The sequence below is a fragment of the Capra hircus genome, chromosome 17, assembly GCF_001704415.2.
Source record: "Capra hircus breed San Clemente chromosome 17, ASM170441v1, whole genome shotgun sequence".
NCBI classification, from domain to species: Eukaryota; Metazoa; Chordata; class Mammalia; order Artiodactyla; family Bovidae; genus Capra; species Capra hircus.
In genome coordinates this window covers 14,057,049-14,082,039 of record NC_030824.1, presented here as the reverse complement: position 1 = coordinate 14,082,039, position 24,991 = coordinate 14,057,049, and the positions used below count along the sequence as shown (strand labels likewise).

Genomic DNA, 24,991 nt, shown 5'->3' with positions numbered 1-24,991 from the left:
AACACCCAGCAAGGGAAACCTGACTTTTGCCAGGCACTGATTTGTGCTAGGATTTATTTCAAGGTACACTAACTGGAGTTGCTGTTTCTTTGATACCCTGGTTCTATAATCCTTAGAGTCAGCCCAGTGGCTCATTTTAGCTTGTGATTAAGGCCATGTTCTCTGGTATTTTGCAGCTCCCCCTCCATCAGCCCCCCAGTGCTGGGCAGAGGTGTCGCCAGGATTGTTCTCACTGCAGCTCAGCTGTCGCTGGGCTGGGGGATACCCAGACCCAGACTTCTTGTGGACAGAAGAGCCAGGAGGTGTGGTCGTGGGAACATCAAAGCTGGGGGTGGAGATGCTGAGCCAGTCCCAGCTGTCAGATGGCAAGAAGTTCAAGTGTGTCGGGAGCCACATAGTGGGGCCGGAGTTGGGAGCCAGCTGTGTGGTACAGATCAGTGAGTCTGCCTTGCCTTGTCCTGGGGTTGGGGTCCACTCACCTTCCTGTCTTCTGGGACAACCCTTTGAAAGAAGTTCTGGGAAAGAGATCCCAGGGTGTTGGAGTGAACTGAGTTCCTTTCATATCTTCCTCCCATTTTCTTTTTTTAAAAAATCGAAGTATTGTTAATTATTATTTATTAACAAAATCAATCATTAATTTAAATTAATTTATTGATTAAAATTAATTTTTTAAAAATTGAAGTATAATTGACTTATAATATTGTGTTATTTTTCCTGGGTAGCAGAGTGATTCAGTTATACACACACATACATATATACATATTCTTTTTAATATTCTTTTCCAATGTAGTTTATCACAGAATATTTATTTATTTGACTGTGCCAGGTCTTAGCTGTGCCACACGGAATCGTTAATCTTCAATGTGGGCATGTGGGATCTAGTTCTTGACCGGAGATCGACCCTAGGTCCCCTGCATTGGGAGTGTGGAGTCTTAGCCACTGGACCACCAGGGAAGTCCCTATCCAGGATCTTGAATATAGTTCCCTGTGCCATTCAGTAGGACCTTGTTGTTTATCCATTGTATGTATACTGGTTTGCATCTGCTAACTCCAAACTCTCACTCCGTTCCTTCCCTATGCCCTTCCTTATGCTTTGCTTCCTTCCTTTCAAACTTTAAAGATGCATAGTGAAACTTCTTGGTTCTAGTCCAAGCTGGTTTTCTCTTGAAAATACTAACTGAGCACATACTACATGCCAGGCACAAGTTTCTAAGTCCTGGAGATGGAGTCATGAACAAAACAGACAAGGTTCATTTATCTGTTGACAAATGACAGAGGTTCAATTTGTTCATGGAACAAATTATCCCTAAACTTAATGGCTTCAAACAACAATCATTATCTCATGATTTCTGTAGGCCAAAAATTCATACAGGGCAAGGAGCTGACACCTTGATTTAGGACTTCAGACTTTCTGAACTATGAGAAAAAGTTTCTGTTGTTTTAAGCCGCCCAGTTTGTGGTCCTTTGTTACAGCGGCCTCAGGAGACAAATACGGTGAGTCAGCCAGGGCCAAAGTATGTTGGATTGTGTTGGCCCTGGTGAGGTTGTCCTCACAGTTTATGATAATAATCCTCAGAGGTGCAGTGTGGACAGTGGGCATGCTGAGAAGTGAGCCCTGGTGTGCCAGCAAGTGCTTGTTCTCTAGGTGAGTGGCATTTGAATGGTTGACCCTTCACTAATTGAGCACACTGTCCCCGGGTGTCCCCTCTGTGTCAGGCACTGCACCTGGCCTTGGGCAACATAAGGGACCAGGACTCACTTTCTGCCCAAGGACAGGGGTTGGCAATCTGTGCCCCATGGACCAAATCTGACTGAACTGTTTGGGGGGAATTTTTAAGAAATGAGATATAATTCACATAATGTAAATTTCACTAGTTTTTTTGGGTGGGGGGAGGTCTGCACCATGCAGCTTGTGGGATCTTAGTTCCCCAATCAGGATGAACCTGCACCCTCAGCAGTGAAAGGATGGAGTCCTAACTACTGGACCACTGGGGAATTCCCTAAAATTCACTATTTTACATTGTATAATTCAGTGTTGTTTTTTTTTTTTTTTTTTTTTTTTTTAGTACATTCACAGTGTTGTACTACCATCACCATTCTAATCCAGAACATTTCCATCACCCCAAAAGAAACCCTGTACCTACTGGCAGTCACTCTCTCTAGAAAGACCATGCGAGGATATTCCCCAGTATCTCCACCAACATTGAGTCTTCTTAATTTTTTAAAACTTTTCCTGTTTGCTGGTTGGGACATGGCTAATTGTTTTAATCTGGGTTTCTTTGATCACTGGTGGGGTTGATAATTTTTATTCACTTATTGGCTTCCTATATATTATCTGTGAGTTATCTGTTCATATCTTGTCCATTCTTTTTATTGGCTTCTTCATCGTTTCTTATTATGTCACAAGAGTCACTTAATTTCATAGAACTGTCATGCACATTATAGATATTATTCTGGCATATCTTGTTCCTAAACCATATTTGTGACATTAATGCTAGTGATGAGCAATTTCTGCTTTTGAAAGGGTTGCCTCTGTCAGTCCTGTTTTAGGTTTCTGTGCTCAAAAGGTCTTTGTCTCTTACTTGTTAACTTATTATCTGTAAGCCTCATAGTAGCCTGCAAATTAGGATGATTCGTAACTTGTAGATGATAACATGTGTAGACTAACTTACCCAGGATCAGCCACCTCTTAAGTGATGGAGCAGCACTTAGCCAGGCTGGTCTGACGCCAGGGCCCTTGCTTTTATCCAGGTGACCTCTTTCCAGACTTGATCTGGTAAATCTTTTCTTCGTGTTGGATTTAGGTACTCAACATGGTGCCAAGTGGGCTTCCCAGGTGGCTAGTGATAAAGAACCAGCCTGCCAGTGCAAGAGACATAAGAGATGCGGGTTTGATCCTTGGTTCAGGAAGATCCCCTGGAAGAGGGCATGGCAACCCACTCCAGTATTATTGCATGGAGAATCCTATGGACAAAGGAGCCTGACAGGCTACATACTGTTGCAAAGAGTCAGACAAGACTGAAGGCAGACACGATGCATGTATGGTGCCAGGTGCTGTGGAAGAATACGGAGTCCTTCCCTTTAAAACGCTTAAACTTGGAGAGAGAAGTCTGGCAAACTTAAACCAGAAAATGGCAATATCATAATACAGCCGATCTTGAACAGCACAGGCGGGTTTGAACTGCGAGGTTCCACTTACATGTGGATTTTTTCCCCAATAAATATAGTACCTATATTTTCATTTTATAGATCTTTAACTCAGTGTGGGGAAAGTTTGTGTCTGATTAGAAAGCATAAGATGTGGAATGAAAAGAAGTAGGGTTTGAGTCCTGATGCTATCCAAAACTGTTTCAGCTTCCTGTCCTTGGGTGAGTCATTTTCTTTGTGTTTGAGGCAGAGATAGCAGGGCATAGATTTTAGATTCCACACAGACTGCCCCCCCCCAACCCCCATGTTGTTCTAGGGTCAACTGCAATAGAGACAGTAATGTTTTATTGAGTGCAGACCCTGTGCAGGTGCCGAGTATTTTGCACACAGTGTCTTGTTCAGTCCTCAATCAGCTGGTGAGCTGAGCCCTTGCAGTATTATCCCCCAGAATCAGTTTTCCGGAGTTGCGGTACCACAAAGTTGGTGGTGGCTTAAAACAACAGCTGTTTATCCTCTCTGTTTTGGAAGCTAGAAGTTTGAAATCAAGGTGTTGGCAGGGCCATGCTCCCATCAAAGCCTTTGTGGCAGAATCCTTCATGGCCTCTTCCACTTCCTGATGGCTCTATGTGTTCCTGCAGCTCCATCACTCTGGTGCCCGCGTCTGTCTTCATGTGGCCTTCCTCTCTGTGGGTATGTCTCCCTATGCCTTCCCCTCTTCATTTTTCTTTTTTGCTACGTAGCACGTGTGATTTTAGTTGCCTTACCAGGGATCTAACTTGCACCCCCTGCAGTGAAAGCATGGAGTCTTTAACAACTGGAGCACCAGGGAAGTCCCTCTCCTCTTCTTATAAGATACCAGTCCTTGGATTTTGGGTCACCCTCAATCTGGGATAATTTCATCTTGAGATCCTTAACTAGTTACCTCTGCAAAGACTCCATTTCTGAGTAAGACCACATTGTGGGCTTGTAGATGAACACAAATTTTGGGAGGACGCTCCATTTTACAGAAGGTGAAACACTTGCTCAGACTCATGCAGCTAGAAAGCAGTAGACACACTCAGGGTGGTACATAACGGGGAGATGCCCAAAGTGTGTTGTGGACTGTCCCAGGAAGTGAATAAATGATGGACTGATGCTGAGAGAGGTTGAAATTGGCAGAGGCAGCTGGCGAGTTTTGTTATTTTGCCTTCACCCTCTCGTTTTATTTGCAGATCTTGCCTAAGTCATTATTCCTGTGGCCCTGAGACTTGACCTGTAATCTGAATCTAAATATGTGCTCAGGGCTAAGAAATGTGTCTGGAAAAGGGAGCTGACCGGAAGTTTTCCCAATTCCAGGAGCACGGGAAATAGGTATAAAGCCAGGACCCTTCTCAACTCTGATGCCATCCAGTTCAACCCACCTCCCTCATGGGCACTCGACCCTGGATGTGCATGCTGGTCACCTGAGGGGCTGGTTAAAGTGCAGATTCTGACTCTCTGCGTCTGGGTGGATCCAAGACTGCATTTCTAATTGGCTCCCAGGAAGTGCTGATCCTGCTGGTCTGAGGACCACACCTTGAGTAGCAATGCCTTCGGGGTTGAGGGGCTCTGGATTATTCTACACAGAAGGACTAGTGCATCACTGAAGGGCAATACTAACATCCACCCAGGGATGCAGGGCAGCATAGCCCCCAAGCTGATGAAAAGCAATGCTTTCAGGGATTCCTGCTGCCCAGATCTCTCTTTATTTTTCTCTGCTGCATGGCTTTCAGTATCTTCTCCAACTAGGGACTGAACCTGGGCCACAGCAGTGAAAGCACTGACTCCTGAGCGCTAAACTACCAGAGAACTCCCCAGATCCTTCTTTATATGGCATGTTCTGTTCAGTTCAGTCACTCAGTCATGTCAGACTCTTTGAGACCCCATTGACTGCAGCACTCTAGGCTTCCCTGTCCTTTACCATATTGTATGGCATGTAGGCCCCCTAAAACTGAAGAAACCAACTCAACTCATGACAAGCTGCAGTGTTATGGAGCCCCGTGTGTGAGGACCCTAGCATGCTGTCCATCTCCTGCAGATCTGTGAGGCTCTGCAGCACCAACCCCACCTTGCCCCACCCTTGCACGCAGCATCGTCTTAAGCAAAACTGAATTTATAAGTGCCACCCGAGCTGGCTGGTGACATAGCTTTTTGAGGGGTGAATGCTGCGTTTGGCTAAAGTACGTACATTTGGGTTGCAGGGGAGGTGCACTGGGGGACTGTTTGTTTTGCCTTTAGTAAAAGAAGAAGGGCCATTTCTCAAACTTTGGTTTGGGACCCTGAAATACAAACGTACTGATGAGGCTTGTCACTGCTGCTGGCTTTGTGACCCCAAAGGAAATTCTGGTTAACCACAAGCAGGGAAGGAGTAATTTAGCAACAACATGGGGGGAATCTGATAGTTGATTCAAGAAGGGGTGTTCGCAGGTGATTTTTCTCAGCAAAACCAGGTTTGGGCGATTCTCCTCTGTTGACCCGAACTAGAGAGAGGTTGTTCCACCCTCAGCCCCCTCCCCCTTCCCCCTTCCTTCTTCTCTGGATGCCAGCAGTGAAACCCTAGATTTCTCTCTTGGAACAACTGCCAAGGGGAAGCGTGTAGTTTCACTCTCCTGGGCAGGAACCCAGCATGCTGCTCTGTATCCCTCAGCTGCTGAAAATATGGATTTAATAAATCCTCCCAAGATGAATTCACTACCCTTCCCAAGAGGATATGCATTAGGGGGAAAGGCTTCCTGTGTGAAGGATACAGACTGATCCTCATAGTAGATCTCATGGCTCCCCGTCTCCCCCTTAAATCAGACCCCAAGGCCACAGGGATGCACAGTCTGAGTTTTTTTAGGACAGACCTATGGTAAACAGAAGAATGGCCTCCCAAGGATATCCACATCCTAATCCCCAGAGCCTGTGAATTTGTTTCCTTACATGGTAAAGGGACTTGGCATCCATGATCAAGGATATTGAGAAGGGGAGATTGTCCAGGATTCTCTGGTTGGGCCCAGTGTGATCCCAAGGGTCCTCATAAGAGGGAGGCAGGAGGGTCAGTGCGGTAGTGATTTGTTATGACAGATGCAAGCAGGAGTAATTCAAGGAAGGGGCCATGAGCCGAACAATGCAGGTAGCTTCTTTCTAGAAGCTGAGAAAAAAGGAAATGGATTCTCTCCTTGAGCCTCCTGAAGGAACCAGCTTTGCCAACACCTTGACTTTAGTTCTGTGAGATTAGTTCAGATGCCTGGCCTCTAGAACTATAAAATTATAAAAGGATGAATTTGTATTGTTTTAAGCTGTTAAGTTTGTGCAATTTGTTACAGCAACAGGAAACTAGTTCAGGTGCCCTTCTGTCCCCTGGAACACCCTTGTCAGGGTGTGTGCCCGTATTTTATCTGATCAGTGTGGTTTTTACACACAGAAGTCTAGAACATAGGAAGTAAGGAGATGTGGACCACAAAAGCCTGACTTCTTGGGTTCCATTCTTACACAGACCAGTTCATCCTGGTTTGCCTAGGATTTCACAAGCATTGAAAGCCCCCAGGTGTTGGGAATCCCCTCAATCTTGGGCAACCCAGGACAGCTGGTACCCCTAAATTCTAGTTGCTCACTTCCTTAGTTGTGTGACTTTAAGTTACTTGACTTTCTTTGTTCCTCAGTTTCCCCGTCTGCAAAATGGGAATAACAAGATTATTGTTGAGAACTAGCTGGGTTAATATATAGGGTGCCTAGCCCATAGTAAATCCTCAACAAATATTATCTTTTATTATTATATGAGACCAGGTGTGGTACAGATATTCCTGGAGTTGCTTTGTTCCAAAAAAAGTAACATTCTTGAAATTCTCAGGTCACTGCTTGAATCTCCTTAAATGTTTATCTTTCTTTATTTTCTTCTGATGGCCAGGGAGCCCCTCCCTTCTCTCTGAGCCCATGAAGACTTGCTTCGTGGGGGGCAATGTGACGCTTACCTGCCAGGTGTCTGGAGCCTACCCCCCTGCCAAGATCATGTGGCTGAGGAACCTCACCCAGCCCAAGGTGGTCATCCAGCCCAGCGGCCACCACCTCATCACCCAGAGTGGCCAGAGCTCCACCCTCACTATCCGCAACTGCTCCCAGGACCTGGACGAGGGCTACTACGTCTGCCGGGCTGAGAATGCTGTAGGGGTGAGGGAGGTGGACATCTGGCTGAGTGTGAAAGGTGAGTGATGGAAGTGACCCTGGAGGAGTAGAGCTTCAGAGGACCAGCATGGGGACAGCTTGTTGCTTCCCTCTACATGTGTCACTGCCATCAGGGAGGAGGCATATCTGCTTACCTGCGGCTTGACAAGAGGGATGGGAAAATTACTGTCCAGTCCTAAATCTCTAACTATTGTATCAAGATAAAAAATTTATTTCTTCCCAACCCAGGGGTCGAACCCAAGTCTTCTGCATTGCAGGTAGATTCTTTACCACCTGAGCCACCAGGGAAGATACAAAAGTTATTTAATATCAGTTACATCCTAAAGAAAAAAAAAATATATATATATATAAAACATAAATATATATTAAAATACATGTCTAAAAGATATAATGATATATATATATAATGTAAGCTGTGAAACATAACAGCAAAATGAACACCCAAGAAACTACCATCCCACTTAAGATATACAACAGTAATCAACAGTGCTGAAGTTACCTGTAAGTAGTGTGGCAGATTTAGAAAACAATAGCAGCAAAGCTAAAAAAAATGCTGCTCACTTAAATTTGCACTTTAGAAAAAGAAAGAATTTTTTTTTAGTGTTATGTCCCAAATATTGCATCGGACATAACTTATTTTTTTTAATTTTTAAAATTTTTATTTTTTATTTGGCTGCACTGGGTCTTAGTTGTAGCATGTGAGATACAGTTTCCTGACCAGGGATTGAACTCAGGCCCCCTGTATCGGGAGCATGGAGGCTTAGCCACTGTCCCACCAGGGAAATCCTGGGACATACTTATTCTAAAAAAATTATTCATTGTTTATCTGAAATCCAAATTTAAGTGGGCATACTGTATTCTATCTGGCAGCCCTACCTGTAGGCCTGTTTTCAGTCTCATCCTGGGCCTTCTGAAAAAGGTAACTCCTGAGTTTCATGTTTTATTTAAGAAAAATTTTGCGGCATATGTACATATTTCTTGAAAATACATTGTTTAGGTTTTGTTTTAGAGTTCTGAAAAAATTTTGTTATTATACAAATGTAGTCTTTTTGTGACTTGCTGTTTTTACCCCACATTTTGTTTTCCAGGATCTATTCATGCTGACATGTGTAATTATATTTCATGCCTCTTCATGGCTGCTTAATTTTCCACCGTAGCACTATTCCACAACTAAATTGTTGATTTTCCTGCTGATGGACATTTGTGTTGTTCTGATTTTTTGTTGTTGTGATGAACAGTCTTGCTGTGAAAATCTTTTACCCAGCCCCCTGTGCACATATACCCAGGTCCCCAGGCAAATATGTCTCCAGCATATCTGTACCAAGAAGTAGAAATGAAGGATTATAGGTTATGTACATTTTTATCTTTAATAAATTATAATAAATAATACCAAATTATTTTCCAAAGTGGTTATACCAATTTCCATTTGCAATGGCAGTTGTCCCAGATTTTGAACCACAGATTTTGTGATTTTTGTTCAAGTAAGTGCAAAATGAAATCTCACTGTGGTTCTAATTTGAATTTCTTTGATTACTAAGAAGGCTGAGCATTATTTCATATGTTTATTTGCTATTTAGGTTTCTTCTATGAAATATATAATTGTGCTTTTTAAAAAAGTTTTAGTTTATTTAAAAATTAAAAGAAATTTTTTGGGGGTCACATCACGTGGCTTTCTAGATCTTCCCCAACCAGGGACTGAACAAAGGTCTGGAATCCTAACCACTGGGCTACCAAGGAACTCCCCATAATTGTCTCTTTTGATGTTTCCCTCTTTCTTATAGATATATAGGAGTTCTTAAGAAATTCCACACACTAGTTCCTTGTTTTACATGTTACAAATATCTTTCAGTTAGTCCTTCTTGCTTTCTTTATGGTATCCTTTGATTTGCAGAGGTTGTTTAATGGGGTTGATTTTATGAATATTTTCTTGTATCAGCAGCATTTCTGTGTCTTAAGAAATCCTTATCTATCCTATGGTCATGAAGGCATTCTTCTATATTGTCTTCTTAATGTTTTATTGCTTCCTTTTCACAGTTAACTCTGTAGTCCATCTACAGTTGACTTTGGTGAATGGAGGAAGTAGACATCAAGTTTCCTCCACCCCCAGTTTGGATAACTACTTGGTCTAGCATGACTTCCTGAAGAGTTCCTTTTTCACTCACTAGTCTGTCCTATATCAAGTTTCCTTTTGTTCATAGACCTGTTCTTATCAAACGTATGCCCTGTAGAGTAGAAGCCCAGTGCAAACCACTAAGACCATCAGAGAAGTCCCTTCCTATTCTGTTCTGTTGATCACGTCATTGCAGCACTAGTAATTCACATTCCTAATTACTGTAGCCTTAACAACAGTCTTGATGTATGAAGACACAGATTTTAACTTTCCAATGTTCTTTTGCATCACATGCTTCCTTTGATTCCCACAAACTGTATGAAGTAGAAAATGAGATATTTGTCTTGCTCTACAGAGAGGTCATGAGGCTTCCCTGTAGCTCAAACGGTAATGAATCTGCCTGTGAAGCAGGAGACCAGGGTTCGATCCCTGGGTTGGGAAGTTCCTCTGGAGAAGGCAGTGGCAATCCACTCCAGGATTCTTGCCTGGAAGCCTGGTGGGCTACAGTCCATGGGGTTGCAAAGAGTTGGACATGACTGAGTGACTAATACAATCCACAAAGAGGTCATATGCCTCACCCAAGGTCACAAAACCAAGATAAGAGCAGGATCCAGGCAGGGGAGGCGAGGTGTTGCACTCCTAGCTGAGTGTGTGTCACCTGGATAAGTGAAGGCTGTGGTGTGTCTTTGCAGAACCTCTAAATATCGGGGGAATCGTGGCCACCGTCGTGAGCCTCCTTCTGCTGGGACTGGCCATTATTGCCGGGCTCCTGTTGTATTACAGCCCTGTGTTCTGCTGGAAAGGTAAGAGCTTCCCGGAATGGTAAGGACTTCCTGGGCCCCTTTGTTTCTCTTGCAGGCTTCCTGAGAGGGTGTGGGTGGGGGAAGATGGTCCCTGTTATGCTCCCACCTGAAGCTCCATTCTGTAGGCTTCCAAACTGGGTCCAGACTTGCAATAATGAAGCACCCAAGTACCCTTCCTGAGCACCCTGTCATCTCTCGTATTGGGTCACTTTTCTCATTGCCCGTCCTTTTGTAACTGTTTGCTGGCTTAGAAACTTCTGTGAGGCCAAAGTAGATCTTATTGGATATTAATGTTTTTTCCTTTCTCCTTTCAGTAGGAAGCACTTTCAGGTGAGTATCCCCTAGACTCAAATCAGAAACCAATTTCCATAATCTGTTTCCATGGATGTTTTGTTTATAACGTTTCATAAGAGCAGTAGTAACCACTACCACTGGGGACCCATTAGGGGCCAGACCCAGGGCTAGGGCTTCATCAGGCATTAGAGACCACATCATACACTCCTCAGGGTGCTCCTGGCATCGCCATTTTCCAGATAAGGTGAGGGAGGCTCACTGAAGCAGTTTCTGCAAGCTTGCGAAGCAGTTTCTGCAAGCTCATCTAGGAAGTGATGGCCATACCTGCAGTCAGACCCAGTTCTGATTGATTGCAAATCAACGCCAGACCTCAGGGCGAGGCACGTTGCTGGTTTGTCGTTGAGGCATAAAGACAGCATGTATGTGTTGAGCTCAGTCATTCATGCATTTATCTAATTTTCTGAAAAGAGCTAAAAGGAAGAATAAGTCATCATCTTACAGCGTGCTTTGGAAAACTAGTCTGCGTATGCCCAGAAGCCCCTCCCAAAAGGAGGGAACCTTAGTAGGGGAGAAACAACTAAGTGGAACTTGACTTCCTGGGAGAGCCTGCGCGGGAGCGAGGAACTCTTCGCTTCGCTTATCTGCTTATAATTTGGGGTATTACTGTTCTGGGACAAATAATGAGATTTCATTGTTCTGGCACCATCTTTCATGGGAGTGTTACCTGTACTGCCCCATTTTTGAGGGTCATTTTTGGCATGAGTTTGTCCTTCCCCAGGCTTATTTCTCACAAGAGGGAGCAGCTTGGCATAATGGGAAAAGGCTTTGGAATAAGTGGACCTGGGTTCACATGGCTGCTCTGCCCTTCAAGCCTGAGGTTCCTGGAAAAGCCCTGACCCTCTCTGAGCCTTTGTTTCCTCAACTGTTTTTCAGAGGCAGGATGTGAGGATTAAATGAGAATGTCATGCTCACAGGATTGTGACTGGCCTATGAAATGTACAGTCTGGCTGGGGAGGCAGAACTAGCAATCATCTAGAGGTCAATTCAGTGCCAAACAGCTGGCTGTGGATGCCAAACTCAGTCACAGCTCAAGGCTGCGAGGGGAGGGAGAGGACTTTCCTAGGGCTTTGAATAATGAAAAGGAGGAGAAATTTCAGTGAGTAGAGGAGAAATAAGGGCATTTCAGGAAAGGAACAAAGCATCTCTGTGCGTGCTGCAAGGGGAACTCAAATGGTGGGTGCTTGGGACCCTGAGGTCACCTGCAGGATGAACAGCGGGGAGAGGGGAGGGGGGATGATAAAATTCACCCAGCACACGGTGTGATTATCTAGACAGTCTGTGGCAGCACCTCTTTGAAAGGTCATCATCTCCATCTCACAACTCAACCACGTTGAGTCCATGAAGAATTGTCCATGTTACCAAAGGGGATGCAGAGAACCAAGTGTTCCCTATTCAGTGAGGGCTGAAGTTGGGGAAAACAGGATATCTTCTTGATCATTTCTTCCTTTTGGAAATTAGGAGGCAAGACATGGGTGATGTCATGGTTTTGGTGGATTCAGAAGAGGAAGAGATGGAGGAGGAGGAGGAAGATGCTGCAGAAGAGGAAGAGGAGGAAGCTAGTGAGAGGGAGGAGTCACCAATAGAAATAACCAAGTATGGCCACATTCACAGAGTGACTGCGCTGGTGAACGGGAATGTGGACCAGATGGGCAACGGACTGCAGGCTCTGCAGGGTAAGCTCTCTGCCCTTTAAAGCACTCTGCAAGGTTGTGGTGGGCTTCCCAGGAAGAAGTCTCCAAGGGTCTGCTTTTTAAGGGCTGGGAAAGACAGTTAAAGTTTAATCTAGAATCTAAGAATCTCCCATCAACTACCAACACAACAATTAAACTGACAAATACTTACTGAGGGCCAGCTCTCAGAAAATCAAGACCAATGGTGATGGGCTTTACGAAAGCAGTTAGGACGAACAGACTAAAATATGAAGGGAAATTGAAAATGGAAGATTTAACCAATGCTTTGCAAGGGGAGTAGAGCTGTGGCACAAAGGAATGATTACTTGCCTGATGAATGATACTTTTACAAATTACAGGGCCTCAGGAGAAAGATGAGAGCCCAGAGGGATGCATTGGTTGGGAGACATTTTCTGAAAGATGTGGGCTATGAGGCCTGTCTTTCAGAACAGTTGAGTTTGAGCAAGCAGAAAGCAGACGGTGATCCAGGTGAGGGGAATGTCAGGAACCAAGAAATGTGGACAGTGTCAAGCATGTCTGTGGATTCTGAGTAGAAAGAATGGGTAAAAGGCAGGGAAACCCACCCTGCTCCAACTACTCATTCATGAAACTCACCAGTAAAGGACTGGAAATCAAGGTGACTGAAAACTGATGGGAGGGACTTCCCTGGTGGTCCAGTGGTTAAGCCTTCCATTGAAAGGGGCACAGGTTCAATCCCTGGTCAGGGAACTAAGACCCTACAAGCTGAGCAGCCCCCACCTTCCTGAAAAAGAAAACTGAAGGGGGAAACAGAGTCATCTCTACTGAGAGCACCACTCAAGAGTTGGGTCTACTTTTCCCTCCCATACAGATGACAGCAGTGAGCAGCAGAGTGACATCATTCAAGAAGACAGGCCAGTGTGAAGAAGACAACTGTCCTTTGATATCCTGTCTCAAAAGCTTGGAAAGCTATGTTCAAGATGAGTTTCATATTCTGCTTTACTTGACTTGCACCCCTGCCTGAGGGCTGCAATGGGTTTGGAGGTTCTCAGCGAAATAGGAAAACACACATACATCTTTCCTACCCCGCCTTTTTTTTTTCTAAATTGGCTTGATTTACTGTAACTTTTCTCAACGACGGTGAAAAGCTTTGGGAATGGGTAGTGTGGGGGGGGAAAGCTGGATTTGGGCTAAAATATGAAGGGTTGATGGATGCTGAGATGGGGGAGCAGGAGTAGGGGCAGGCAGTAAGCCTCACTGTCCTTTGTCACTATTAAAGGTCTGTAACTAGCCCATCCCGGTACACAAGGGAACAGTGTGGGGTGATAAGGACATTTCCTTTCTCACTGCCTAGGTGAGCTGAGGAACCAGGTCAACATCAGCTCTCTGGAAAGGTGAAGAGGTGCCAGTTACTGCTGTTAATCAGAGAGAGGCAGTTTGCTTTGGGTTTTGAGTTGGAAACACCCAGGCTTCACTCTGGACCTGGCTCCTTGCCTGTTTTATGGGCTTGGGCAGGTAGCTTTACCTTTTCCCCTGAGCCTCAGTTTCTTCATCTGTGAAATGGGTGAAATCACACTTACTTTACAGGGTTATGGTGGGGACTGAGGTCCTTCAGGATGTGCAAGTGCCTAGCAGATGCTCCGCAGATGTTAGTTACCTTCTCCTTTGCCTTCTCTAGTGAAAGGGAAAAAGATGTCTGCTGTTCAGTTACAAACTGCTGCCTGGGCCTTTCATTCTCTGTAGAATGGTTCCAGACCAGGGCACCATCAGAGCTCTCCTGCGGATTTTTGCTGTCCTGGAGATGAAATTCTTTTCAAGAGATAGGGGCCGATAAGAGGAAGTACCTTTCACCAGAACCTCACATATGTCAGAGCTTCATATTTATAGAAAAGCCTCTTAGGTGATGCACTATTAATTTTGACTTTTCTACCCTTCCTTTCTCTTGTGGCTTTGAAAAAGGCAGGAGGAATGTTTTGTAACATAGTAGACATGTGGCCTCAGTTTCTTGATCTCAGAAATGGGATTGGGAAAACGTATTTCCTTCCTAAGGATGTTAGGAGGATACACTGCTCAATAATGCTAAGTTCTGAATGAAAATAACATGTGATGAGTTGAAGCTGCTATTGTTTCCAGTAGATCCCTGTATAGAGTTTTTTTTCCTTTTCATTCTGATTTCATCCTAATCTCTTAAACGTCAGGGACCTTCTAAGGGTGTAAAATATGTGTGCTAAACTTGAAAATCTGACTTGAATGTGCCCTCTTTAATACTGCATATTCTGCTCTAACAGGCAAGACTTAAAGGAGAACTTCCCTCTCAGGCCTTTCCCTCCCAGGGCCTGGGACTTCTAAGATGAGAAGCTGGTTATCTGCAGGGTTACCCTGCAGGTGTGGCTGGGGCAGGTCAGTTTTCTTGGATGAAGGAACTAAACTGAGGAAGTCACCAGAAGTGAGAGCCCTGTCCTCAGCTCAGAACACTGGGGAAGTCAGAGGCTGGTTGCAGTGTCCACCCCTCAGGAATACCTGTGGCCTTGTTCTCTTGATGGGCTGGATCTTTTGCTGCATGGAACCTCATGTACTTAACCACTCTCACCAGTCTAAGTTAGTATCATTTCAGATGGGATACTTAAGACAGGCTGTGTTTAAAGTCATTGAACACTGAGCTAGTCTTTGATGAATCCATTTCTGGATCTGACAGTCCACTGTGCAGAGGCAACCATATTTTAAAAAGGAAAACGCAGAGAAACTGTAGGTGGGGGGGGGGGCGGTGCGGGGGGAGAATTCCCTACCTGGAAGGCACACAATGATTTGCAAGATGACGGAAATGCTCCTTGTGACTTCCTCTTCTCTTGCATGCACACCTGATGATAGGAAATCTTGAAGAAAGGATTTTCCCCTTGCAAATGGGAGCTTCAAGGTCTTGGTGCCAAACATGATAAACCCTTGTCCAGCTGAGCTGTGACTGCTGTCACGTATATCTGAGCCGTGTGCACCGATAATATTGTTGGGTCAGTTAAGAGCTGAAGTACTGGTGGGGGTGGGGGTGGGGGTGTGTGTCTTCAAGCTTTAAGGATTTTTAAAGAATTTTTTTTCTGTTCTTTAAGATGACCCATCCCCAACTCCACTAGCACTTCACTGACAGTGAGTTATAGACTTTCTGTGGCAAAGTCCAACTCGTTACATTGTGCTTTAAAAAAAAAAAATCTTACCTGAATGAATTGTGAACTGGAGACCAGGAGATATACTTATCAGAACCTAGAAGATAAATACTTCCAGGCCATTGCAACTGACGTTCCTTTTCCGCAAAACCTGGTGGACCTTGGGGAGCGGGTCCCATAATCCTGTGGCTTTGATATCAGTTCCCATTCTCACAAGCACATACCTATTACTGTTACTGCAGCAAGAAAGCCCATGATGGAAAATCTCCCTAACCTAGGTACTTTGGGTAAAATTTATTATGATGCAACATGTGCCAACTGGTATTTCTCACCATGGTTCTGGCCAGGAACTGATGCAAAAAGAAAGAAACAGCTCTCTCTGCACTACTTACATTTTAATATTTGGTATGGAGGTGGGGGGTTGGGAGAAATTCATCCTGATGTTAGAAAATGGATTTAAGATAATAGAATAAAGTTATTTTTAAATAAATGCTTTAGTGATCTTCATTTAGTAAACTAAAAGATTTGGGGAAATGGGATTGCCATCCACATTTTTTTTTAACTAGCTTTCCCAATACTGGTAACAATATTGTTCTTGCTGCCATTTTATTCTTTTCTATGACTTGTAGATGCTACCTACTCTCTCATCTCCATTGTATTTGCATATCCTCAAATACATATCTCTTTTTGGTCAGATTGCCTGTTTTCTAACGTTAAAGGGTTAGGGTAGGAATCATCATAGAGCAGTAGACTGATGGACTGTCTGAAAAGACAGTTTCTGCAAGCTGTTGGGTCACTGCAGTGGTTGGTAGTTTTGGAGTTTCTCACTGGGCTCAGCTAATAGTAGTCCCCATACTTCTGCTTCACTGACTACGCTAAAGCCTTTGACTGAATGATAACAGACTGTGGAAAATTCTGAAAGAGATGGAAATACCAGACCACCTTACCTGCCTCCTGAGAAACCTGTATGCAGGTCAAGAAGCAACAGAACTGAAGATGGACCAATGGATTGGCTCAAAATTGGGAAAGGAGTATATCAAGGCTGTATATTGTCACCCTGCTAATTTTAACTTATAGGCAGAGTACATCATGTGAAATGCCAGGCTGGATGAAACTCAAGCTGGAATCAAGATTGGGAGACATAGCAATAACCTCAGATATGCAGATGACACCATGCTAATGACAGAAAGTGAAGAGGAACTGAAGATGAAACAGGAAAATGAAAAAGCTGGCTTAAAACAGCATTCAAAAAGCCAAGTTCATGGCATCATCCCATCGCTTCACGGCAAATAGATGGGGAGAAAAATGGAAACTGTGACAGATTTTATTGTCTTGGGCTCCAAAATCACTAAAGATGGTGACTGCAGCTATGAAATTAAGACACTTGCTCCTTGGAAGGAAAGCTATGACAAACCTAGACAGCGTATTAAAAAGCAGAGACATCACTTTGCCAACAAAGGTCTGCATAGTCAAGGCTATGGTTTTTCCAGTAGTCATGTATGGATGTGAGAGTTGGACCATAAAGAAGGCTGAATGCTAAAGAACTGGTGCTTTCAAATGGTGCTGCTGGACAAGACTCTCGAGAGTCCCTTGGACAGCAAGGAGCTCAAACCAGTCAATCCTAAAGGAAATCAGTCCTGAATATTCATTGGAAGAACTGATTTTGAAGCTGAAGCTCCAATTCTTTGGCCACCTGATGCAAAGAGCCAACTCACTGGAAAAGACCCTGATCCTGGGAAAGATTGAGGGCAGGAGAAGGGGGCAACAGAGAATGAGATGGTTGGATGGCATCACCGATTCAATGGACATGAGTTTGAGCAAAGTGTGAGAGACAGTGAAGGACAGGGAAGCCTGGCATGCTGCAGTCCATGGGGTGGCAAAGAGTCAGACAAGACTGAATGACTGAACAGAAACAGTAACAAAGTCTCACCTCAACTCCCACTTGAGGAGGCCCAACTCCACTCCCTATCCCTGTTAGAGGCTTTTTTCTTGGGTCATTGTCTCTCCTGTGTTTCTCTACTTGACTCCAAGCTTCCTAAACTCTAATCAAAGCTGTCCCATTTTCAAGTTCCTTACGTTCTAACCAAACCCATGATTCCTACTGTCACCTGTTTCCCAGGTTCTTTTAAATCCAGTCTCTCCATGTGCTGGGGCTTCCCTTGTGACTCAGCTGGTAAAGAATCTGCCCGCAATGCGGGAGACCAGGGTTCTATCCCTGGGTTGGGAAGATGCCCTGGAGACAGGAAAGGCTATCCACTCCAGTATTCTGGCCTGGAGGATTCCATGGACTGTGTCCATGGGGTCCCAAAAATCTGGACGTGACTGAGCAATTTTCACTCCATGTTGTGTGTGTGTGTCTTACCAGCTTCTGTATTACCAGCATCCTGTGTGTGTGTGTATTACCAGCGCCAACACCTCTTTTTCTCTGGCTGTTCGCCCCTTGCCCTCTACCCCTTATAACCACAGCATTTCTGTGTTCATCCTCCATTTTCCAATGGGCTTTCTTTTTCTGGTTCCCATTTTTTATAAAACGACCCCTTCCTCTGACCCTGCACTCAGCCCCTTTATTCCTCTACCGCGGCTCCCATTTAACCTCTGAGCTCCCTGCCGCCTCAGGTCCCCAGTTTTATTCCTCTCATTTCTTCCCTCTCTCCGGGGTTCCCAGACCCTCGCCCTCCCACCCCAATTCTTTCCTCAGTCTTCACTTTTTGTTTTCCCAATACTGATTCCTTGGGTCTTCAGGTTCACCTTCCAAACTGATTCCCGCCCCGCCCCCTCCGATTTTCACCCTGCCTCGTTTCCCCCCATCTCCTCAGCTTCCCCCCATCTCCTCAGCTTCCCCCCATCTCCTCAGCTTCCCGATGCCTTTCCGTACCCTAGCCTTCCTTTTTCCCTCAGCTCCACCGCATCCTTTTTAACCCACACCTCCTCCCTCCATCTCCAGTCCTTATCTGGCCCTTATAGTCCTCCCCACTCCGTTTGACCCATCTCTCCCCCAACCCAGATTCTACCCCAGCCAGGCCCCCGCTTTCCACCCGAGCCCCGCTCCTCCCAGCTTTGCCACAGGCGTTCCCTCTGCCCCTGGGTTCTCCCTCCACCGTGCCCTCGTCGGCCCCGGTTTCCCTTCAGCCCAGCTCTCCACCGCCCGCTTTTTATCCTGCGAGCCTCACCTGCCCGCCTCCCACGCCGGTTTTTCCCTCAGTACCACCCTCGCCCAAGATTACTTCCTGTCCGCACCGACCCCCGTTTTCCTCCGAGCCCCACCCCCACCCCGGGTTTTACGCCGCCCCGCCCCCACTTTCCCCTGGTCCAGGCTCCTCCAAACCCCAGGGTCTTCTGCCCACCACCCTCCCCATCTCCTTATCAGCCCCGCTGCCCCTCCAGCCGCGCTCGATCCTGCCCGAGGCCACCTGCCCCCACATCCCCGACTCCCGCTCAGCCTCGCCTCCCGCGGCCCCCAGGGCCCACCTGCCCGCCCCGCGTCGCCCACCGCCGGCTCCCGGCTTCTCCCCCGCGCGCCCCGGCCCCGCCCCCCGCGCGTCCCCGCCCGCGCCCGCCGCCATGTGACGGGAAGCAGCTGATGGCCTCTCCGGGTGGCGGCGGGCGCGGCGGCGGCGGCGGCGGGGCCGGGGCGGGGGCGGGCTGCGTGGGGGCGGCATGAGGGCCGGCGGCCCGGGGGGCTGAGGCGCCCGCCGCCTGCCGCGAGGCCGCGCGCGTCCTCCATGGAGGCCGGAGGTGAGTGGGGCCGCGGCGCGCGTTCCCCGCCGGCGGGGCAGGGCCCGTTCCCCTGGGGGCGGGGGGTGCAGGCTCGCCCGGGAACGGTCCGCGGGGGTGGGGTGGCATGGGCCGCCGGGCCTGGGACGTCCGCGTCGGCGGCCGGCGAGGTGCACGCCCGGCGCCGAGCTTTGTTTCACTTTCGCTGTCAACGGCCCCCACCCCGTCTCCAACGTCTCCCGGCCGGACCCGGGGACTACGGGCCTCTGTGCAGCGGGGATCCCCACCCCCGGGACAGTGCGGGGGGCGCCTGGGGCCAGACGCCACCGCCCGGTTGGGACGCCAGGCCCTCGGAGGTGTGGGTGTTTTGATTCCCGAGAGGGGGTGGGTGCCCAGGTGTCAGGTGACGCACTCGAGGTCTGGGTGGGAGTCCGCTCTGCCCCATAGAAGCTGTGTGATCGTGGACGAGCCATTTAACACAAGTCTCTTTTGTATCTGCAAAATGGGCTAATAATAGTATCTGCCTTAGCGGGCGGTTGGGAGCTTTTCAAACTTGCCTGCGCATGAAAATCGGGTCTGGAATTCCATTTGAAAACCCATATTGCGAGCCTGGTGACATAGATGGGGGGACAAGTTAGGATACACCGATGAGTGAGGTACTTGCCTTTATCCTTGTTAACAGCTGTATCAGAAAACGGTGTAGAAGTCAGAGAATATTGGAAGCACTTGGAGGGTCAGCCCAAATGAACATAAGCCTCAGTGGGAATGGTGTGCTTGTGCTAAGGCCAAACCTCAAGGCGCGTGCTTCAGAATCTTTCCAACCACTTTGCCTCTAAACCCCGCTAATATAGAAACTTGGGGTGGGCTTGTGGTTTATTCTGGGAGTCCCAACTCTTGAATATACTCCCTTGCTTAAAGGCAGTTTCCTTAGGGGAAATTTCTCTGAAGAGGTCAAGGCCTGGGCTCAGAATTTGTTCCAGAACCTCTTTGTATTCTTCCAGTGAAGTGCAAGCTTCATTCTGGTCTGGAAGATTATGATTGTGGGTGTTTTTGTGTTTCCCTGACTCCTTGGATGGAATAGGGATTACTGGTGGGTGGGTGGGTTGAAATCAGGGGATTCCCCCAGGGTGGTGTAACTTTTTAATTTGGGAAATGACATTTCTTTGTTTGCTGGAGTCAGGCTATTCAATACCAGGTGTAGAGGTAGCTCTCTCTACTTTCCCATCTAGATAAGGGCTTTCTTTTCAGTGAGTGTGTTACCCATAGAACTCTTATTAAATGGCCTCTATTGTTTGCCTGAAATCTTACGTGAATCTTTTTCTAGCTTCCGCTGTCATTTCCATTGACTCCTTTTAGTTTCTATCTGACAGTGATCTGGAGCTAGTCTCCCTTTTTAGCAGGAATCTGTTTCCAGTTCTGGATTTTTCCTAATGATTGATGACTGTGTTTTGGGGTGTGGGCTGAGCCTACTGAGAGCTGCCAAGCTACTGTTTTAAAAAAAGGTCAGTTTTATGTTCTTTTGAAACTGAATAAAGGCCTTTGTGATGGGATTACAATGGGCAACAGTAGATATCTTCAGAGCAGTGGTTAGAATGCATTTATACGTTGAAATATTCATTGAGTATCTACTGTATGTCAGGCACTCTAGGCCGGCGCTGGCTGAGAGAACTATAACGTCAAGCCACATAAGCAATTTGAAATATTTTAGTAGCAGTGTTAAAAAAAAAGTGAAACAGGTGGATTTAACCTTAAAATTAAATGTTTGTCAATCTGTTTCAACATATAATCGTGATAAATTATTGAACATTTTTAGATTTTTGTTTTTGTACTGAGTCTTCAAAATAAAGCATGTATTGTGTAGCTAACAACCCATCTTAATAGGGACTTGCCATATTTCAGAAGGTTAGTAACCACATAGGACAGTACAGCCTGATAGCAATGAACAGTTTGAAGTGAGGGTGGGGAAGAGAGAAACTACAGTCACCTAAAAACAAGCAATCAAGAGAAGATGGGTGAGTGATGCTTAAAAGGAAAATTCAGTGCAGTGAACGCAAGTCACTGGGCCACTTTGGGTAGTGAGGCCAGGAAAGGTCCCTTGGACCTTGACACCAGCACTGAGGCCTAATCTGGACAAGGATCTGGGGCCAGCCAGGCAGAGTTTTCTAGGATCATGGAATGGCTAATGTAAAGATTCTAAGGCAGGATAAATCATAAAGCTTCCTGCCAGCTAGAGTCCTTCATAGCTTCCGTCTCTGTGTACAGGCAAATCTCCTCCCACAGAAGAGGCCCATGGTACGTATCTTTCCACTCCGCCTGATTATCCAAACACATCCCAATGTTTAATTAAAAAACTCGGATCCATAGGTCTTTTCACCAAGAAGGTCCAGGGCAGGTACAATCCCAGATGAAGCTGGATCCTCTTGCCTCTGGGTTTTTTGTTTTGTTGTTTTTTTTTTTTTTTAAGTTCTGCACTAATTATGGCTTTCTCTTCCAGCTGCCAAGTTTAGTTTGGGCCCAGACTCCCTTTCAGAATCTTCATAGTTCCTTCATTTTTTTTTTCCTCCTTATTTTAGTCTTTGAATTATCGAGCCTGAGATAGCAAGAGATTAAATCCCCAAATGACAAAAATAGAGTGTGAAATCTGGATATGGCTTATGTTTAAGAAGCATTTCATGTTAAATTTTTGGCAAAGGCATCATAACAGTCTAAGGGACTTCATTTCATGTATATTATAGAGAGATACCATGTATATTTATTCCACAAATATTTACTGATGGCCTGCTCTCTGCCAGGAACTCTGCTAGGCACTGGAGATAAACATACAAGGTCCCGACTCTGTGGCATTGATGTCCTAGTTGGAAGGTGACAGATAACGATCACAATGGTGTTTGTGCTGTAAATAAAATAAAGTGAGAAGTTATGAAGAACCTTGACTTGAGATCAGAGAAGGGCTCTCTCTCGTCACATATTCTAAGGTGAAGAGAATAGCTGGTGCAAAGGCCCTGAGGTTGGAACTAATTGAGCACCACCAAGGGGTGAGAAAAGGCCTGTGTGCAGGACTTCTAGAGTAGGGTGAGGTTTTTATTATGAGGTGGATCAAAACTGATCACTGAGGGGTGAGGAGAATGGGTGGTGGGGGCCAGAGAAGGGGCTAGGAGAGCAGTCGGAAGCTGCTTAGAGACAATGTTGGCTAGATGAGCTAATGCTGATGAGATGGTGTTACATAGTTGAGAATAAACAGCCATGAGGTGGAGGGAAGTTAGGTTTGCCAAGTCTTTTGGGAGCAGGCTCGATAGAACTTGTTCATGGGTCTGGATTGGGAGGTCAAGAAAAGAGAGAAGTCGGGGATGACCCCTTTTCGTATTGTGTGGAGCCTGCATGGCGTTGAAAGAATGGATGACATACATATCCTGGAGGAAGCGAACCAAGTGTGGCTCTTACCAAGATGGAATAAAGTCAGGTGATAAAAATGTACCTCCAGGTCAATGTCGTTTAATATTTGACTACTCCCGGTTTCTCGGCCTCAACACCATTCCATTGACGTTTTAAGCAAAATAATTTTTTTCTTGTGGGAGTCGAGGGTGGTCGTCCTGTGTGCTGTAAGATGTTTAGCAGAGTCCCTGGCCTCCACCCATTAGATACTAGGAGCACCACCTCCCAGAGGAGGCAGTGGCAACCCACTCCGGTCAGTACTCTTGCCTGGAAAATCCCATCGACAGAGGAGCCTGGTAGGCTGCAGTCCGTGGGGTCGCTAAGAGTCGGACAAGAAAATTTTCTTGACTGAGCAACTTCATTTTCACTTTTCACTTTCATGCATTTGAGAAGGAAATGGCAACCACTCCAGTGTTCTTGCCTGGAGAATCCCAGGGATGGGGGAGCCTGGTGGGCTGCCGTCTGTGGTGTCACACAGGGTCAGACACAACTGAAGCAAGTTAGCAGCAGCAGCACCATCACCACCCCCAGTCGGGACAACCAAAATATTTCCAGATATTGCCACATGTCCCCAAGGGACAGAAGTGCCCCCAGCTGAGAACTGGATTACATGAAGGAGGCGTTGACAGGGTAGGGCCTTGTTACCTTAAGATACCTAGAAATAATAAAGAAAACACTACAGGATTGCTGCTTAACATTGAGTCTTGTTTTCAATTTGAAATATAATGTCCTACCATGCAAATATTCACATCCAGAGGAGTATGCTTGATTACACAAGTAATTGTGTAAGTTAAAGGGTCACATATACAAAAATACAAATTTCTAGGAGGAATTACCTAGGCCTGTACAAATGCCAATTTAGACAGACCTAATATTTCAAAACCTAGATTTCCACATAGAACCTCAGGGAATGAATATTCTCTTTACAAAGGAAACTTTAAAATTTTTCTTTAAATAGCAAAGCCACAAAGTCTTGATATAATTTATTAAAATTCTATTTAAAGAGAATTTTCAGCAAAATATATCCATGTAAATAAGATGTACTCCTATATTTTCTTATAATGCATACATCAGGAAATATTATATATATGCACACATAAAAATATTATATACATATTTGCATGTTTACCATCTGATTCATTGAATCTAAGAGATCATGGATTATATTGCCGTTATGTATCACTGAAAAAATACTGCCTGTTACACTATGAGAAGTCATCACTTGACGCATCCTGATTTTAACAAGGTCAAACTATGAGAAGACATATAGAGATATGTCCTAAAATACACAAAACAGGAGCTGTTAAATTAGTATCTATCTGGTAACAGCTATAAACGGGTCAGTCTCAACTGCTAAGTGGAACATACTCATCAGACAGTGACCTCAGTCAGGATGGAAGCCAGTTTTTATATTCATATGTATCGCAATCAAAGGATCAGTTCTCAAGGCCTTGAACTTACGGACGTTGTCAGCCATTGAGAATCTTCTGTCAGAGGATAGAGTTGAATTAGGGACTGGCCTTTAAGTTGTTGAAGAAGCACCAGTCCAGCCCCTACCCTTCACCCTAAGAAATAAGGATTGAATTGGCTTGGTGTTTGAAGGAGGCTGTATAAATTCCGAGCTGGAGATGCGGTTGGGACAGAGGGAATTGATAACTACAGAAGAGCAGTGAAATAAACAGGGTAGGACTTACTTCCGCTTTGATAGTGTGAGATCTGGGTACGCTTCTCAGTTGCTAATCTTGGTGGGATTCTCATAAGCAGAATATGAGTCCAGGTGTGAACTCGAATGAGCTTCTTGGGGCATGACAGGGAGACGTGTGTGGCCGGCACGTGGCACGGACTGGAAAGGGGAGGCTGGGGCCAGTGGGGTGGGGAGGAAGGTTGCCTTTAGTGGTAGGCAGGTGGGTGCCTTGGAATGTATTTGAAAGAAATGTTGTGATGTAATGTGTGTTTCAGCTTTAGCAGGGTCCCTAGGGGCAGGAAAAAAAAATGAATCTTGTAAAAAATCTGGGCAAGATGGGATGAAGATTTCAGCCAGAACAGAGAGGAGATGGAAGGAGGAAGGTAGATCAAGAGGTGGTGAGCAGGGCTGGTGTTAGCCTTGGTGATGGGAGGGATGGTGGCAAGTGAGGGGAAGTCTGTGAGTTTCAAATACTTCTTTCGGGAGAGAACTTAAGTACATCTGAAAGCCTCCTGATCAGTACCTTCTAGCTCGATCCTTGCCTGGCATGCCTCCTTTCTTCCTCTTTGGGCTTTCATGGGAAAACGAGGCCCCCCCCTTCGCTGGGTTCACCCTGACAAAGGTTACTCTGAGTCACGGTTAACCAGCAGTGCCAGAACTGAGTAACCCCACTGGAATTTGGCCTGTGGCTACTGTTATTGCCCCGGGTCATTTAAATGACAACTCCCTCTCGGAATCCAGACTGTCACTTTTTGCCAGGG

General features: G+C 45.8%; 2 protein-coding genes across 4 annotated transcripts in view; both read left to right on the top strand.

Annotated features, from left to right (window-relative positions):
* VSIG10 (V-set and immunoglobulin domain containing 10) overlaps positions 1-15,890 on the top strand; it is a 39,837-nt gene extending 23,947 nt beyond the window's left edge. Inside the window, exons 4-9 of one of the 3 annotated variants that reach the window (XM_005691462.3) lie at positions 177-437; positions 7,055-7,348; positions 10,132-10,242; positions 10,557-10,572; positions 12,055-12,269; positions 13,117-15,890. In XM_005691462.3, coding sequence (XP_005691519.1) covers positions 177-437; positions 7,055-7,348; positions 10,132-10,242; positions 10,557-10,572; positions 12,055-12,269; positions 13,117-13,169 — 950 coding nt within the window. In that variant the 3' untranslated portion in view covers positions 13,170-15,890. Of the gene's footprint in view, positions 1-176; positions 438-7,054; positions 7,349-10,131; positions 10,243-10,556; positions 10,573-12,054; positions 12,270-12,625; positions 13,088-13,116 lie in introns of those variants that run through there. The other 2 variants (XM_013970609.2, XM_013970608.2) reach the window with 2 other exon arrangements.
* WSB2 (WD repeat and SOCS box containing 2) overlaps positions 18,940-24,991 on the top strand; it is a 21,754-nt gene continuing 15,702 nt past the window's right edge. Inside the window, exon 1 of the mRNA XM_018061223.1 lies at positions 18,940-19,135. Within this exon, the coding sequence (XP_017916712.1) occupies positions 19,123-19,135 (13 nt within the window). The 5' untranslated portion in view covers positions 18,940-19,122. The remainder of the gene's footprint in view (positions 19,136-24,991) is intronic.